Raw genomic sequence first — 19,498 nt, 5'->3', positions numbered from 1 at the left:
GACCTTTAAGGGTAGGACTACACGGAAGTTTGCGTTGCGATCCGACACGCATGTGACGGAAATAAGGTAAGTGAATGCATTGTCGGATGAAGTTGCAGCGTTGATGTCGCGTCGGATGCAGATGCTGCACACTGCGTCTGACAGTCGTGTCTAGTTGGATCACCGCTGCGGCTTCATTCGACATTTCTATCTCTTACCTTATTTTCCGTCCATGCGATTTGTTGCCGGCGTTTTGTCACAGCGCGTCGGATCGCGCCAAAAACATCCGTGTAGTCCTACCCTAACTAAAAAGGGAAATTTGAAGACCGAAGAAGAAGACGGAGGTGGATAGCTCCGCGGTGCTCACTTGTATAACCCTGAGCCGGTGCAGTTTTCTGCTGATAGGAGCACCGGTCTGGGGTTTCAGGTAAGTAACTACAATCACACCCAAGTGCTGCAAGCCTTTCCTTCTCCTTTAAATCCCATTATTGCCTTACACAGAGCTGGCTTGGAGATGACTTGATGAAGAAAATTTGCTCCTTGTAGAAGCAAATACTTGTACAATGAAAAGTCCCTCAAATAACTGGCTCACTTTATTACAGTACAATCAGTGGAGTAATTAGATGTCATTGAACTCCACAGAAAATTAATTTTAGGGCCCCCAACATATCCAGAGGTTGTGCTGTTTTATAATTTATGTTGAAATTGCTCTTTATATGGGCCTCATGGAGCCCCATATACCTTCTGGGCTCCCTGCAGCCGCAGGGTCCGCTTCCTCTGTAGTTACAACTCTGAGTTCAGTGAAATACCTGGCTCCCTACAAATCAAATATTTAAGTGAGTTGTGCCTGATTTTAAATACAGCTTGTGGTGAATTGAATTGATTTGGCTTTCAGTATATTTGAGTATTGAGTGTCTTTGCAGATCGTTATTCTTTTGGGGGTCCTTTCCCAGACTGTTTGGCCAGAATATGGGTCACCTGCTAAGAAGGAACATCGTTTTCACTTTTAAGTTTGGTACTATTTATGTGAAGTGAAGTATCATGGAGTAGTGTCTGTGCAACTGCATGGGACAAAGCACATGATTGTATGCAAAACCATATGAATCAAGGTTATTTCACGTTCCACGTTTACTCTTTTCCTGTTTAAAAAGACTTTGCTCCTATTGCAGACGTTACTGTTTAATGGATATGATTGCCCAGTGTGAAATGCACTGAAAAGTGTATTGATAGTCCTGACACAGGGAACCGGGTGGAAATGCAAATACTGTAAATTACAGTTTTATGACATCAGATTTGAGCAAGAGATAAAAGACCAGCCTGGTGCCAAAATGTATTTATAGTAGCCAGCGGTTTGGGGCTAATGCCCTTCATCAGGTTCATGAGAAATAGAAGTCACCACAGCGTTAACATGTTGATTCTTGACCTGTATTTTCAGACCCGAAACTGGGACACAGTGCTACAATAAGCAGTTGTTAAAATAAGATGCATCGTTAATTCTAAACCAGTTTTTTGTTTTTTTTAGGTCTTGAATTTAGACTCCTTAGACTTAATTTAAGTCCCTGGGAAAACAATAAGAATTCCTGCCTTAGAGAAAAGATTGTTAAAGATATCTGATTTTGCGGGGAAAAATAAATTCTCTTGATGACAGTTGTTTATTTGTTTGCATTTTTCCCATATAACATTAAAGGGGTTGTTCACCTTTGAGTTAACGTTTAGTATGATGTAGACAGGGATATTCAGCAGTCTGGTTGCTAGGGTCCCTAGCAACCATGCATTGTTTAGAATAAGCGACTGTTCCAATATATGACACAGCTCCAGTCAGGAAAATAATTTAAAAAGCCTTTATTTGCACATGGCTTCAGGATCTACAACAGACATGACGTTTCGGGCTCACCTGTGGCCCTTTTTCAAATTTGAAAAAGGGCTACAGGTGAGCCCGAAACGTCATGTCTGTTGTAGATCCTGAAGCCATGTGCAAATAAAGGCTTTTTAAATTATTTTCCTGACTGGAGCTGTGTCATATATTGGAACATTTCGTGAAATCGGCTGGACAGTGGGCCACTGGACACGTGCACCGCCAGAATCACTAAGAGGTTAATAAGTGGGTGAGTGCTGACTAAATAACTTATTTAGAATAAGCGACTGAAATATGAATAGGAGAGGGCCTAAATAGAAAGATTAATAATAGAAAGTACTAGTTTGTAGCCTTAGAGAGCATGTGTTTTAGATGAGGTCAGTGCCCCCCCCATTTGAAAGCGGAAAACGAAGAAAAAGGCAAATGTTTAAAAATAAATAATGAAGACCAATTGAAAAGTTGCTTAGAATTGCCCATCCTGTAACATACTAAAAGTGAACCACCCCTTTAGCAAGCACGTAGACTTCTGCATCCATGTGGTTTCATTCAAGTGGTAGTGGCAAGATGCACTTCCGTCAACTCTTCTGTAAGCAATTTTATTTTTTTTATTTTATGTGGTTTTGCAGTTATTTGCCTTTTTTTTTTTTTGCTCCTTTTAAAGGGGTGGTTCACCTTTAAGTGAACTTTTAGTTTGTTATAGAATGGCCAATTTTAAGCAACTTTACAATTGGTCTTCATTTTTTCTTGTTTATATGTTTTTGATTTATTTGCCTTCTTCTTGTTGTAGCTACCTTTTTTTTTTTTTTTTACTCATCTTTCTATTTAGGGACTCTCCTATTCATATTCCAATCTCTCACTGAAATCAGTGCATGGTTGCTAGGGTAATGTGAAGCCTAGCAACCAGATTGCTAAAATTGCAAACTGGAGAGCTTCTAAATAAAAGCTCACAGTCACAGTGATTTGCATGTATCTTTACGGTACTTATAATATCTTGCCTGGGGTGGGTTTTCAACTTAAAATCACATTGTTGCCTTTTTATCAGTGACAGGATGTTATTTGAGTGACCCAGAATCTCATAATTGTATGTTTGCATAAGGCCTTAAGCCTTTAGGTGATCTTAGGGTGGCAAATAACACACATTGTTGGTTTGTACCATGCTAAGATGCAACTTGCAGCTAAAGTTGCAAAGAATAATCGTTTCCTTAAAGGGGTGTAGCGTGTGATATTCTGAGACAATTTGCAATTTGTTTTCATTTTTTATTATTTGTGTTTTTTGAGTTATTTAGCTTTTTATTTAGCAGCTCTCCAGTTTGCAGTTTCAACAATTGGGTTACTACGGTTCAAATTACCCTAACAACCATGCAGTGATTTGAATAAGAGACTGGAACATGAACAGGAGAGGGCTGAATAGAAAGAGTAATAAAAAGTTGCAATAACAATACATTTGTAGCCTTACAGAGCATTTTTTAAATTGGGTCAGTGACCCCCATTTGAAAGCCGTAAAGAGTCAAGAAAAAGGCAAATAATTAAAAACTATAAAAAATAATTAATGATGACCTCTCTCTACCCCTCACCTACCGGCTTCCTTTTATAGACGCGTCACAATAGTGGCAGGGTGAGCAGGTGTGTTGCTATAAAGCCGGAAGCTGGCAGTTGAAGGTGGCCCGCCACCCGCAAAGTGGAGTGCGAGGTCGGCCCGACCCTTGGGTCCTGACGGGTATTGGGCCGGCCCGCACATCACTAATTCTGTCATGATTTTTATGGTGTCATTTTTATTTCTAAATTACACTGTTTACACTGCAAATAATTCACTCTACAATATAGAATGTCATTCCTAAACCAACAAGTGTATTTTTTTAGTTGTAATATTAGTGTGTAGGCAGCCATCTCAGGTCATTTTGTCTGGTCATGTGCTTTCAGAAAGACCCTGCACTTTAGGATAGAACTGCTTTCTGGCAGGCTGTTGTTTTTCCTACTCAATGTAACTGAATGTGTCGCAGTGGGACCTGGATTTTACTATTGAGTGCTGTTCTTAGATCTACCAGGCAGCTGTTATCTTGTGTTAGGGAGCTGCTATCTGGTTACCTTCACATTGTTCTGTTGTTGTCATGCTGCTGGGGGGTGATATCACTCCAACTTGCAGCACAGCAGTAAAGAGTGACTGATGTTTATCAGAGCACAAGTCACATGATTGGGGCAGCTGGGAAACTGACAATATGTCTAGCCCCATGTCTAGATTTCAAAATTAAATATAAAAAAATCTTTGTTCTTTTGAGAATTGGATTTCAGTGCAGACTTCTGCTGGAGCAGCACTATTAACTGATGTGTTTTTGAAAAAAAATAATTTTTTCCCATGACAGTATCCCTTTAAGTTAACTTTTAGTATGGTATAGAATGGCCAATTCTAAGCAAGTTTACAATTGGTCTTCATTGTTTTTTTAATTATTTGCCTTTTTCTTCTGACTATTTCAAACTTTCAAATGGGGGGGGGGGTCACTGAACCCATCTAAAAAAAAAACAAATGCCGTGTAAACCCATCAATGTATTGTTATTGCTACTTTGTATCATTTATCTTTCTATTCAGGTCATTTCCTATTCCTATTCCAGTCTCTTATTCAAATCAATGCATGATTGCTAGGGTAATTTGGACCCTAGCAACCAGATTGCTGAACTTGCCAACTGGAGAGCTGCTGAATAAAAAGCTAAATAACTAAAAGCCCACAAATAATAAAAAAAAATGAAAGCCAATTGCAGATTGTCTCAGAATATCACTCTCTACATCATACCAAAAGTTAACTCAAAGGTGAACAACCCTTTTAAGCCGGCTGCAAACAATGCATGCAGTATTCTTTAATTTAGTGGCAAAGGTAATCCTGACAGACATATACTCTATGTGAATGGTACAACATGGCGCTTTATTGAAACAGAACAATTTTATGATCGCAGTGGGTGACATTCCTGCAGGGATTAATCACTGAAGGAAGTTACAGAGTTTGTGAATAATCACACTATAGACAATAGTCAGGACCACAAGTGCTTACTTGGCTGCTTCTCCTTATCGAATTTGCACAGGGTCTGTAAGATCCATTCAACAGCATGAGACTCTTGCTTTGTGAGTCACAAATGAACCTGGAGGCGTCTCATGGCCCTTCTTAGCATGCTTCTTTTACCAGGAGTCCCCCGATGTTCTAGGATAAGGATATAGCAGTGGCTTTTGGAAAAGTGGCAGTGATTTCTGTTCTCTTTAGAGAGGGAAATGCAATGCTGTTGAATTTTGATCATGTTTTATTTCCTGTAATTTGCAGAGAGGCAGCAAGGGTCTTCCTCCCAAACTGTGGGACTGGGCTCCTAAGGGGGCTCAACGTAACAGATGAGGGCTCCAGCCTGGATACCTTAAAACCTTAGGACGGTGACTAGTAAAAGCAGTCTTTTTAATACTTGTAGAGTTAAAATAGAACAAACGTGGCTCCTGTAGCAAATTTTAATTGCAAAGAGAGGCGATTTCGTGAGATTTCGACACTTCTGTCTGATAGAAAACTGTCTGACCTAATACCTATGTCCACCTACCACTATTCCTAATAGTATTGAATGGAAAAAACCCAGACAAATGATGGTGACGGAGGACCTCCACTGTAGCAACACTCAAGTGAAATGTAATGTAAATGGAATGTATGTATTCTTCTGGGAGCATCTGTTAGTAGTAAATAAACCACAGGATGTCCAATTTATTTTAATGTTTGTGTGCTTTATATTGAAGCAACATTACATGTATTTACAGACAAATTAATTTTAATGTTGAGGGTTGATTTTTTAAATGTGCATTAGATAATTTTCAAGCAAAGGACAATTTATACTGAGTCTGGTAGTTCCCATTGTAAACAATGACTTTATGCTGCTAAAGGTATGGTTCAGTACCAGCAATCTAGTTTTATTTAGATTAAATACAACATTTGGGCAAACCAGAAGGCAAAAAGGATTTAAGAATAATAGACAGTAGAATGTATGGTTACAATAGAGGTAGCTGTGGGAAAAACATAATATCTAAAATAGGTTATAAACCTTCCATAAAAGTGTTGCTCCACCCAAATGTTGCTGTGCTACAGCACCCAGTGTACCCATGATATGATCCATGGTTCAAGCTGCTGGGAACTTTGGTTTATTGACTTGGGTGCCAAAAAAAAGAATTAAACTTTTTTTTTCTCAGGCCATAATCTCACTGTATTTTCAGACATTGCAAAAAGTGCCATCATTTTAAAGGCACCATTTACAAACAGCAGGATCAGCTAGGAGGAATGACTTATTAACTGGGGAGTGCCATTCATCTGGGGCCACCCCCATTGACTTACATTGATTACTTTGTACCCTAAACAAGTGATTTTTTTTTTGAGAATTAAAGAGCCCTAAAAACTAATATGGCTAAAAATGCCATATTTTATATACTGCACTTATTGCACGAGCCTAACGTTTCTGCTTCTTAATAACAACAAAGATCCAGGACTTCAAACTTGTCACAGGGGGTCACCATCTTGGAAAGTGTCTGCGACACTCACAGTGGGCTCTGAGCAGCTGTTGAGAAGCTAAGCTTAGGGGTAGTTTCAAATTATCAAGCAGAAAATGAGCTTTGCCTGTAATATACGCTGATGCTACAGGGCTGATGATTAATTCTGATGCTAGTTGCACTGGTTCCTGAGCTGCCATGTAGTAATTATCTGTATTAATTACTAATCAGACAGTATTCTATGTGTACTGTATATTTTGAGTTTGTCTTGAAGCTCAGTAACTGATAGCAGCACAGAGCATGTGCAGCGAATCAGCAGAAAAGAAGATTGGGAGCTACAGGGGCATCTTCAGAGACACAGATCTTTAATGCTAAAGGGCTGTGGTTGCCTAAGACTGGCACAACAACTCAAGAAATAATGTACAACATTTCTAGCATACTTCTTAAATTAGGCTTTACTTCTTTAAGTGCTATATTACATGGGAGATTTATTCAGATTATTCAGAATGTTTGGGTCCTGATAAGGGGTCGTTCTGTTATTTGGATCACCATACCTTCAGTAGAAACCATTAAATAAATTAACAATAAATAAATCTAGTAGGATTCTGCTTGCTACCAATATGGATTTGTGCAGCTTAATTACTGTATTATTACTACCGTGAAAAAGGAAACCATTTTTAAAACATTTAAGTATTTGCTAAAAATGGACTCTATGGGAGATGGCCTTTCTGTAATTTGGAACTTACTGGATAATGGGATTCTGGTTAAGGGATCCCATGTCTGTACCCTGTTCATACAAGTGCTAAAGTGAACAATTTATTTTAGAATGTACGTACATTATTACTTTTACCCCAAATTAACCAAACATTAAAAATAGTTTTCAGGCACAAATCCAAAGATTATGTTTTGATTACCGTGTCCCTGTTAGAAATCATTAAGTCCTCCACCATTTAAATTGCGCCCTTTTACCTATGGAACTGCGCATCAATTAAGACGTGACTCACCCCATACTGTTTCCATACTTTTCTGTATTGCCTCTCTGTGTCATTCGGTGTCACTGTGCCTTCTAAAGGAAAATGTCTGAAGCCAAAACATTTCTTGACAATGTGCCACAAGAAAGCCTTCTCTCCCACAGCTTGGCATCTGTAGGCATTTACTACATTTGAATTATTGGAATAGTAATTGGGGTCTGGAACATTTAACAGCACTGAGGGATGATAAAACCTAAATTAATCTTTTTTGGTGCACAGGGGACTGTATAAAATAGAGGCCTACAAAAAGCCTAGTCTATGAGTTATACAGTATCTAAGTCCAGGTAATAGTGGTCAACTTTTAGTCAGATGGTAGAATACATTTATAGAATCTATTAAACAGAATGCTAGGCTCCTGGAAAGGGATGGGGGGGGGGGGGGTCCCAAGGCAGTGAAGGTAGTTGGTGGTTCAATCCCTGTGTAAAGTAACAACGATAATTTTAAATACCACACAACTTTATAGGCTGGGTTGAGGGATTCTCTGTGTATTTGATATCTGCAATTTGTACTTAGCAAAATGTCAAAACATGTAAGAAATGTTGGGCCTATAAATTAAGAATAGTGTGGTCCTTGTTTGCAAATGATACTGACATGTTGATATAACTTCTTGAATAATAGTAGTGTAGTAGCAGTGTAATAGTATAGTAGTAGTAGTAGTATAGTAGTTTTTAAAGTCCTAAAATCTTATTGAGGGCATATTGTGACTGGGGTGGAGAGGCTCTGATGCTGGGAAGCATACTCTGCCATACAGCTAGCCAGGTTGTAAGCAGGTGATTAAATCCAAATCCCAAGACATTCTGCTGTGTTCAAACTGTTTCACTTAAGATCTAAAGAAAAATAATTTAGTTAATAAACCGCTATTATTTAAGCTCTTTTGCTTTTCTTGGAACAAACATCTCCATCATCACCAAGGTTGGATCCTCTCTCATCATGTCTCACCAACATCATAATTACATATACTCTGACTTTAATTGTAGAATAATTACGGCTCGTTTTGATTAGCTCTTTTACCTTTGAGAATTAAAACTAGGCAATCTCATCTGCTGCCTTTGTATTGTCTGTTCCATCCATAGTGTCCTTACATACAGGTATGGGATCTATTATCTGGAAAGCCATAATCAGAGCTCTGAAATATGGTGTTCCAGTTTTCCGTAGGCATCCATTTAAAACAAGCAATGCTTTATTTTGTATAGGTTTCCTTTCTCTCTGTAATATTTAAACTAAACCCTGCACTTGAACATAATAAAGCTGCAAAGATCCATACTGATGTCAAAATCTTACTTTTTTTCTTTTTTTTTAAGTATATATTATTTTTAATAGCTTTAACGCATGGTGCTCCAAATTACCAAAATACCAGATATCCCTAAACCCCCAGGTCCCAAGCATTACGCATAATAAACCTCATAATTTATGTATAAAAATGTTTGTTAGATTCTACTTTATTTTTAGTTTTGTTTAAGAAATTTTCTACTTTGAAAACTTGCTCTCCTGAGATGCCTATTGAGTATTCTATTACAGTATTATCTATCTAAGACATAGCCCTGGCAACTGTCATACAATCGAGTGACATATTCTGTTTAATGCCTGAATGTCACACAAATTACATATGATCATACAATACATGCCCAGATTTGGTCAGGCAGTTTGGGCGATCTCAAGCATGCTGTCCGACCATTTATTGTGAGTTGATTTCGATAGGTAATCCTATGTTCCCGGAAAATCTAGGATTTTTTGTCCTGAAGGCAAATTCCTGTTGGCCAAAAGCAAGAGAAGAGGAGCCACAGGATAAATGGCCACTTAAAAATTGCTATATTTAAGGCATTTCAGTTTATAAATCTCATACTAGAACAGACATGGGAAAACATAATAGGTATATTACAGTAACTGCTCATAATCTGTCATTCAGTTATGCAGGGCTGTGAGTTCATTCATGTTTAGTGATCTTGGATCTTGTATTTTGATGTCACTTTATGTGCAGATTACTTTTTTTTTATGGAACACATGGAATCTGTTTGCTAAGCACCACTGCTGTAGAGCTAATATGGCTGATCCACTAATTATTCTTAATCGCTGCAAAGATTTAATGAACAGATTATCCAGCCCATTACAGCAAATATTGTAGTTCTTAAATCCTGGGAATGCTGTTAGGAAAATTGAGTGAAATAGTTTAACTATCTAAAATAGAAATCTCCACCTGCAGGCAGAAGGGACGAATTAGGTCCTCCAAGAGGTTTTTAAGGCCTGTAGAATGCCCAGGATCTCTTGATTTTTTTTTGTGGGTGATGTCATTGTTTAAAAATAATCTAGTTCTGTTTCTGCTTGCTCGTCCCCAATTTAGGGCATTTCATTGTGTGCTTACATTCTTGAACAGCAATCTGCCATATTTTGGATGGTAGGCCCTACATTGAGTAGCAATTTGACACTTTTATTTCAGTTGGAAACTTTTAAAATACAGTGGATATTTTTGCACCATAGACTTATCATACTGTTATTATGGCAGGTAGTGTAGAGGTTACCTCTTCGAATATCAGCTACTTTGTAGAGGTGGGAGCAATCTTTAAGTTTTTACTTGTTGATTCAAAAGCTGATCATACATTAGCAGACCTGATTGACCGGCCAGGTCACCAAATAAGTGGTTATTTCGTTGGTTCAGCAACCTACCTGGTGGTGATTGAGGTGATTGCAATGCTGTACCCTCCTTGTAACTGCCACATTGCTCATGGAAAATGCAAAGCTGGCCATAGACACAAAGATAGAGTCATACAAATCTTCGTTTGTACAATTTTCAGACATTTTTCATACCATGGAGACCGGTCATTTAGTCAATCGGACAGGTTAAAAGATTTCTGTCGGCTAAGGATAATTGCTTATCTGACTATCGATGGGAGCTTGTCACTAGAATTTGTCAGACATAACTTACATACGATTGCTGTCAAGGGCAGAGTTATTTATTCTGAATTGTTAGTGGTAGGTCGGAAGATTGACATTAGATGTTTTTTATCAGCAAAATAGATCTGCAGCTTGAAAAGGTAAAACCTTGTACTGTAAATTAAGTTCCCCTCACCTTGCTACAGAATATGTCAGAGAATACCTTATGCTGGAGAAAGTCATTGCTATATGTTTTGGTTCATATTTTAGAATATCTTTATGCAGCCTTCACACCCCTTACAATAGAGTTCCAGTCTGTGGTGGTTGCTGAGCAGATGCCCTTATTTACTAATAACTAAAGTAGCTGTGCATGAAGTATGCATTCTTGGGAGTGTTCCCTTTATTTTTACTGGGCCTTTTTGCAACTCATCTCATACTGAAAACATGTGGAGTCCAGACAGTATCTTATTTTAGCCTAAACAGCTTGTTGCATGCTAAAAATAAGGGCACCGCTTCATTTAAATAAATCCTGTCCCCTTTCCTTTAACTGAATCAAGGGCTTGTTTATTTTTGTTGCATAGTGAAAAATTGTGATACCGTATGAAAGATAATCCTGTCTGCAGTCTCTTTCTATATCCACACCTTTTTTTTGATCATCATATGACCCTTTGTTTCATGCAGGACCACAATGGGAGAGATTGAAGGTACTTACCGTATACTACAGATGCCGGGCACTCGTTTGGGCATGCAGAAGAATGTTGGAATTAGCACCTTGGAACCTGGACAGAACCTAAGTACAGCTATAACCACAAGCCCAAAGTCACAAAACCATGACTCTTACTCCAATGTGTTGCTGCTGGACGGTAGCACCCTTCCTTTGGAAATAGGGGTAAGACTATAGGGGATTGCTAAATGTTATAATAACTTGTCTTGTACATCAGGACAAAATATGACAGGTCTTTGTTAAACTGTTATTGACATTAGCTCTTTAAACAGTGGCTAGCTTTTTTGGAGATGCAATATTCAATTAGATGAAGGTGGACATGGATTTCAGAGATTGGATTTAATGTGCTTAGGTCTGTTTTCAGCCACTTATTATGCACTTGTGCAAGCAACACTCATGAATTCCTTGGCAAACTGCATCTATCATGCATGCCAAGAGCACACCACACCCTCCATAAGTCTGCCTGAGCTTTGTACTTTTTAGCATAAATGAACTGAGTCTGAAGTTCATTGGCACTTGCTCACAGTACAGTATCAGTTGTGGGAAGATTTTGTTAAATGGCCTTCAGTTCTATAGTGCTTCGGCACACTTTCAGAGGCAAACTGTTTCCTAGAGATTAGGGAAAATCATATCATACTTACCGAGATTTTCCTTTCCTGGACTGTAACACGGCAGTGGGCAACAACGGGTTAATCCCCTCCAGCCTCGCGATGGGACAGGAAATACTAAATAAAAACAGCTCCCGCCCCCTGGCCGCCATCTTTGATTCTGGAGTCTCCCCCATGAGGGTGGGAAGCCATGCCCACTGCCGTGTTACAGTCCAGGAAAGGAAAATCTCGGTAAGTATGATATGATTTTCCCTATTCCTGTTCCTTAACACGGCAGTGGGCAACAACGGGATGTACCAAAGAATACACAACAATAAAGAGGGAGGGCGATTTCTAAATATTTAATGCTGAATTCAGTACTGAAGTTGCAAAAGAGGAAGGTTTTTTTGCAAACACATCAAATTTATAGTGATTAACAAATGTCTGGAAAGATGACCAGACGGCTGCTCTGCAGATTTCTTCTGAAGTGGTCCCTGCATGGAAGGCCCATGATGCCGCCATGCCTCTGGTTGAATGTGCCTTAATGGAAGAGGGTACTGAGTTGGAGTTTAAAGTATAGGCCATCTGGATACACTCCTTGATCCATCCTGCTATCGTGGATTTAGAAGGCTGAGCTCCTGCCTTTTTTCCCTGCGGGATCACCAAGAGGGAGTCTGAAGTTCTTATATTCTGTACTCTTTCTAGGTAGGTCTTCAGGCATCTCACCACATCCAGATTGTGCCATGTTTGTTCCGCCTCCGATTCAGGTTTAGGAAAGAAGGTAGGTAGTACAATGTCCTGGGAGGTATGGAATGGAGAGACCACCTTGGGGATAAATTTATCTGCAGTTTTTAGTACTACCTTATCCTGCAGAAAGGTAAGTTTTCCTTCCTTTATTGATAAGGCTTGCAGTTCTCCGACCCTCCTAGCGGAGGTGATTGCCAATAGAAAACATATTTTTAAGTTGAGCAACTTTAGCGATTATATTCTGTAATGGTTCGAAGGGCTCAGAGGTAAGTGTCTTCAGAACCAGACTTAAATCCCAGGGAGGAACTTGAGGTCTAGTGACTGGTACCAGTCTTTTTACTCCCTGGAAGAATTTCTTAATCAGGGTATGCTGAGACCAGTTGATTTTTGAAAAGTGAGATATTGCAGTGACCTGGCCTCTGAGAGTAGCAAGGCTGAGCTTCAGTTCCAGTCCCTTCTGTAAAAATTCAACCACCTGAACTTCCGAGATGTCACTAGGATTGATTCCTGCTTTCTTGCACCAATCAATGAACTTTTCCCAGGTGGAGAAGTATTTTTGCAGGGTGTTGGGTTTTCTGGCTGCTATCAAGGTAGTTATGGAGGCTTCAGAGAGCCCTGCAGATAAGAGGTTCAGCCTTTCAAGAGCCAAGCCGTTAAGTTCCACCTGTCTGGATGTGGGTGGACTATTTCCCCCTGTGTCATTAGATCCTCCCAGGGAGGGAGACTGAGTGGGGAGTCCCTGGATAGAATCCAGATTTGAGAGAACCAAGATCTCTTTGGCCACCAAGGTGCCACCAGGACTACTTCTGCATGATCCTCCTTTATCTTCCTCAGAACCCTTGGGATCAGAGAGAAAGGAGGGAAGATGTATGCTCTGCGAAACCTCCATATCATCGAAAATGCGTTCACTTTCCACGCATTCTGCTCCATTGTCCATGACACAAACTTTGGAAGTTTCGTGTTCACACTCGATGCCATCAGATCGAGACAAAATGGGCCCCATCTTGCAGATATCATGTTGAAGGCCGATTGGTGCAGTTCCCATTCTCCGGGTGTGGACATTGTTCTGCTCAACCTGTCTGCTTGTACATTCTGCAGCCCCGGAATGTACTCTGCCTTCAAATCCTTCAAGTTCTTCTCTGCCCATGTGAATATAATCATGGTCAAGTCTAATAAGCTTTTTGATCTTGTCCCTCCTTGCTTGTTGAAGTATCTGACCGAGGTCATGTTGTCCGATTTTATCAGTATTGACTTGTTTCGACAATGTTTTCTGAAAGTTAGTAGTCCTAGCCATATTGCCTTGAGCTCCTTCCAATTGGAAGACCTTGCAACTTCCACTGGAGCCCATTTGCCCTGAGTTTCGACTCCTTGCATGTGGGCTCCCCATCCCCATTTGCTTGCATCTGTGGTTAACACTATCCAAGTCGGTTGGCTCAAAGATACTGGGTGTTCTAGATTCGTTGTTTTTGTCCACCATTTTAATGACTGGATCGTGGATGGTGATAAATGAATCTGTTGATGGGGCCGAAGGTGATTGTGATCCCATCTGGATAGGAAGTTGTTTTGTAGGATTCTGACATGATAGGGAGCCCACTTCACGCAGTCCACTGTGGAAATGATCTTCCCCAGTAATCTCTGGCAGTTTACTGCTGAATGTACTGGCCTGGCTCTGAAGGTCCTTATGGATGCTTGGATGTCCCGAATTCTCCTTACTGGAAGGGAGAGATTGAAGTTCCTTGTGTCTATTATTACTCCCAAGAATTCCATCTGCTGGGCAGGGGAAGAGATGCTTTTCTCCCAGTTCAATATCCATCCCAGACTTTGGAGAAGATCGGACACCCTTGTTCGATGGTCCTCTAGAATCTCCTTCGAAGCTGCTTTGATGAGGATGTCGTCCAAGTAAATAAACAACTGGATCCCTTGCAATCTTAGATGAGCTATGATGGGTGCCATGATCTTTGTAAACAGCCTTGGGGCTGTTGCCAAACCAAAGGGAATTACGTTGTATTGGAAATGATCGTTTAAGACTTTGAAACGAAGGAATTTCCTGTGAGCTTCTTTTACTGAGATATGCCAATATGCATTCTTTATGTCTAGCTTTACCAGCCAGTCGTCTGGGTCCACACACTGGGTGATAGACCTCAGGGTTTCCATCTTGAAGGATGGGACATCCAACCGTTGGTTCAGCGTTTTGAGATTGAGGATTGCTCTGAACTCTCCGTTCTGCTTTTGTCTGAGGAAAAGGTGGGAGTAATTTCCTGAAAATCTTTGCTCTTGTGGCACCTTTGATATCACTTTTTCTTTCAGTAAGTTTTGGATGATGGACTTTAAAGTGAGGGACTTCTTTGCCGACCTTGGTTTGTCTGAAGAAACAAACTGATGGGGAAGATTCCCGTGCAGATTTATTCCATACCCTTCTGCTATCACGTCCATAATCCACTTGTTCGGACAAACTCGAGCCCACATTGCACTGTATGATGTTAATCTTCCTCCCACATGCAACGGGACTCCCACACCTTCATGCTCTGGGTTTCTCGGGCTTAGTGTTGGCCCCTTTGGACTGAAAGGACTGATTTCTATAGTTAGGCCCTTGTCTCCATGGCCTAGAGAACGGTTTGCCTGACTTGTATTGTCTGACTTCTTTGAAATTTCCTCTGATGTTTCTAACTGGATTTCTTTTTTCCCTGCGATCCTGCGGGAGAAAAGAGGATTTTCCGGCAGACGCCTTGGAAATAATCTGGTCTAGTTCTGGACCAAACAACAAGTTCCCCTTGAAGGGAAGGCTGCATAAATTATGTTTTGATTGGGCATCCGCATGCCACTGTCTTAACCATAGCCCTCTCCTGGCCACCACAGACAGACTCATGGATTTAGCTGCCAATTTTATGGATTCTAGAGAGACTTCGGCCGCAAACTCGTTGGCCAGTTTTATATCTTGTAGCAACTCGACCAACTTTCCTCTATCTGTACCACTTTTAATGGCGTCTTCAAGTTCTTGAAGCCAAATTTTGTTAGCCCTTGTTACAGAAGTTGTTGCTATGGCCGACTTACAGGCTGCCCCATTGGCGACGTAAACCCTCTTAAGGGCTCCATCCTGTCGCCTCTCCATGGTGTCTCTAAGGGAAACACCCTCATCCACTGGTAGCGTGGTCCTCCTGGCCACTCTGGTGATTGCCGCATCCACCTTAGGAGGGTTCTCCCACACCTTAGCCACATCTGTTGCAAAGGGGAGTAGTTTCTTAATTTTCCTAGGAACAACTTGCTTCCGATCAGGGTTATCCCATTCGGATTGGATGGAAGTTTTGATTACCTCGTGCACTGGGAAGAGGTGGTTCTTTTTTGAGGATGATTTAAACATTTTATCTTGCTTTACCGGAGATTTTTCCTGATCTTCCAGATCCAAGGTTTTCCTTACTGCTTTAATCAGTGGTTCAACCATGTCAGTATTGAAGGCTGACTCATCCTCCTGTACAGAGTCTCTGTCTGAAATTTCCCCTTCCGTATCGCTAGATATCTCTGAAGTAGCCACCCCCCCTATGTTCAAGGGGGTAATTACTCCTGAACTGCTTCTGCCTGCAATGGAAGCTGCTCTTTGATCTAAACCTTTCAGTACGTTCTCAGTGACTTGTGTCATCATAGAAGCTACAGATTGATTTATAGTCTCTTTCATCCAACCCATCATATCTGACATTTGCGGTGAGTCAACTCCAGAAGCTTCACGTAGACATTTTCCACACAATCTCTTATCTGGCAAAGCATTGCTTGAGCAGGATTACACTCTGTTCTGGCCACCTTCCTTCTACTCCCTTCTCTGCTAGGAGGACTCCTAAATAAAAATAAAAATACATATCAGTAATGTTTACTGTGATCCAAATAGTGTTTGAGGGCCCCTCCCCCGATTATTGTTGTGTTCACCTCTCAACCAACATCACTCACCCCCTTGAGCCCGAGTGAGACCTTCGGCAGCTCATTGCAAAAATAAGGATCCTCCAGTAGCACCTGTAAAATTTCACTATTTAATTCTTGTCCCAGAAGGATCCCTATGGGCTTAAGCAATGGTCAGGGGAAAGGCATACTTACAACAGTACCCTCCTGACAGCACAATTGGCACCAGACACTCCTTACCAGTTCCGCAGCCATAGGGGAGAAAAAGCGCTTCCTTTAAACTTGAGCGCCAAGCCTCAGGCGTCTTCCGCGTCTACTTCCGAGTTCGCATGTTTGCGCAAAAGCGCCAGCGCCATCTTGGAGGCTGACGTCAGCGTCTTATCGCGCACATTGCCTGGGGAGGCGTTTGCGACTTACGGCGCTGTTGGCACACATGGCCCAGACCTGCCAAGGCTTCTCTGGAGACACACAAGAGGTAACCAACCCCGGTCCCAGGACTTCAGAAAGGGGAGAGGTACCCAGTCTGGACTATTGGGGGTGACGACAGGAGAAAAAAAGATGGCGGCCAGGGGGCGGGAGCTGTTTTTATTTAGTATTTCCTGTCCCATCGCGAGGCTGGAGGGGATTAACCCGTTGTTGCCCACTGCCGTGTTAAGGAACAGGAAATGGTTCTTCCATGTTGCGCTAACTTCCCTAGTTAATATTGGGTGTAGTCTTGGAACTCCTGGTTTATCCAAGCAAGTAAAGTTCTGGCCTGCAGCTCAACCCAAATAACTTTTATAATGTCTTGTATTTCATAACACATATATTATCCTTAAAGAAATACTGACACCAGAAATCAATATATTTTTTTATCTATCATAACATTGACTGTGAATGCTATTTATAATTTTGCCATAAAATTATTTGCCCAATGCTTTTACATTACCTATTTGATCCCCCATGTTCCTCTATGAAGGGGCTGCCATATTTGTGCAACAGTAATCCTGAATTGTAAACCTAAAAGACGAAACCTTTATTCAAATACCAAGAAATTAAATTCACAACTATTAGTTGAGGTCTGACGGATGTCAGAAAAAACAAAAATTATTTTAGAAAAGAAAAAGAAACCCCACCAATTGTTATGATTCTAAAATTGGCCAGAAATACTGCAACGTGTTTTATTACACTTGTTTACTGACAACAATTCATAGAGAATTGTAATAGAATTAATAAAGTGCTAGTGCTGCTATAAATTCATCCATAATTAGAAAAATTCATGGATTTAAGTAAAGTGCTGTGCAATAAATTAGAATATTAGACCCCAAAGAAAAAAATCAATTAAAAATATATATAGAAAAATGACCAACTTTAGGTAGTGGGTTAGCAATTGAAGTCACAATCCATAAATTTAGATTACAGAAAATAGAAAAAATAGATGGTGGAGTTGTCCCATAAACTAACTGCCTGATTTTTTCTAAAGCCTGGGACACCACAAAGATAAGGCAGGACAGGGTAACCGGGGCTGTGGCCTTGGTATTTAACTTGCCCTAAGTGTTATTAAGAGGCTAGGTATCCCTAAAAAGCCACAAACCGTCGGTCCCTTAGAAAGGAAGGAAGATTGTAAGAGGTTGTATAGAATAAAGAAGGATTAGACCCCGAGCTCTCTTGCCCCCACTTCCGTTGTAAAACCCAGCCCAAATATTTCCTATAGATCGATTTGGCATAAATTCAATTTGACCACAAGAGGATCACTAAAAACGCCGACGTACGTTTCGCTGAATAGCTTTGTCAAGGCGAGAATGGCGAGCATACCCGGTGTGCGTGTAGAAATAGACTTCCGCAATGCGCGTCACTGATCTTGCCTCTCGCGTGATTTGCGTCCGTGATCACTATTAAGCATTATTAATCTCTCCAGTCATACCCTCACAACAGCACATATTGAAGTTTTAAATAAAGGGTTATCTTTCTCACCCACTTTTGAATTGGACATCTTTGATACAGTCAAGGATCTTAATCTATTTGCGAGAAAGCTACTGTTAAAAAAATATTTTAACAGAGAAGAGGGTGGAGAAAATATAAATATTTCGGAAATGGAAGTGAGAGCATTACAAGATCTCGAAGATCTGTTATTAGAAAACTCTGATGAGAGATTAGAGGATAGACCGGATGGGACCATACTAAGTCAACCAGTTGATGATTGGATTAAGAAACTTAAAATTAAATCACAATTTACCCCAGCGTCAAATATCTGCCCTAATGTGGCCATTTTTTTAAATCTGGTAATCAAAGATATTATTAATTTACATCCACATATATACAATAACAACACCTCTAAAGAGGAGTGGAAGGCTATTAGGGACATGAAACAATGGAAAGATGTCCAGATCAAGTCATCAGATAAAGGGGGAAATATTGTCATTTGGCCCAATAACATGTATTTGGAGGAAGCAAATAAACAATTGGCCTCGATAAGTTATAAGGAAATCCTGGGAGATCCTACTGAAAATTTCTTGGAGATTTACAATACTATGCTGAATGAAGCCTTAAAGGACAATCTCATTTCTAAAAAAGAGAAAGTATTTTTAACTGTAAACAACCCTAGAGTAGCAACTTTTTATTTACTCCCTAAGGTCCATAAGAATCTTCAGAAACCCCCAGGGAGGCCTATAGTATCTGGAAATGGCAACCTTACGGAAAAGGCGAGCCAGTATCTAGACTTAAGAATACGCCCAATTGTGGAAGGTCTAGAATCTTATGCAAGGGATACCTTAGACGTCCTATCTCAGATAGAAGGTATGGTAGTGAGTGACACTACATTGCTTATTACATTGGATGTCGAGTCATTATATACATCCATTAAGCATGATTTGGGTTTGGAAGCCCTGAGATTCTTTTTAATGGGTTATCTGAGCGATAAAAATGACATGGTGGATTTCCTGTGTAAAATGATGAAATTTGTGTTAAGTTACAACTATTTCACATTTAATGGCAGGTTTTACCTACAGACACAGGGAACCGCCATGGGAACGTCATGTGCTCCCTCCTACGCGAATCTCTTTTTGGGCTTTTGGGAACAGACCATAGTACAGAGTCAAACAATGTCCTTATATCAATCCAAAATCCGTAAATGGATTAGATATATCGACGATATCCTGGTGATCTGGGAAGGTACACGGAATGAAGCCGTTGACTTTATTAACCAATTAAACCAGAATCACCTTAATATCAAACTTACCATGGATATCTCTGACCATACAATTTCATTCTTGGATCTAATGATTGAGATAGATAAAGAAGGACATTTGTCGACCAAAAACTATCGGAAATCTACAGCAACTAATT

The 19,498-nt window shown here is 40.3% G+C and overlaps 1 protein-coding gene across 1 annotated transcript in view; it reads left to right on the top strand.

The window, feature by feature from the left end:
• Positions 1-4,619: 4,619 nt before the first annotated feature.
• farp2.L (FERM, ARH/RhoGEF and pleckstrin domain protein 2 L homeolog) overlaps positions 4,620-19,498 on the top strand; it is a 76,994-nt gene continuing 62,115 nt past the window's right edge. Inside the window, exons 1-2 of the mRNA XM_041563795.1 lie at positions 4,620-5,503; positions 10,913-11,120. Coding sequence (XP_041419729.1) covers positions 5,442-5,503; positions 10,913-11,120 — 270 coding nt within the window. The 5' untranslated portion in view covers positions 4,620-5,441. The remainder of the gene's footprint in view (positions 5,504-10,912; positions 11,121-19,498) is intronic.

This window comes from Xenopus laevis, chromosome 5L (assembly GCF_017654675.1).
Source record: "Xenopus laevis strain J_2021 chromosome 5L, Xenopus_laevis_v10.1, whole genome shotgun sequence".
NCBI classification, from domain to species: domain Eukaryota; kingdom Metazoa; phylum Chordata; class Amphibia; order Anura; family Pipidae; genus Xenopus; species Xenopus laevis.
The sequence above is the reverse complement of the archived record's forward strand: the minus strand, read 5'-3'. Positions and strand labels throughout refer to the sequence as shown.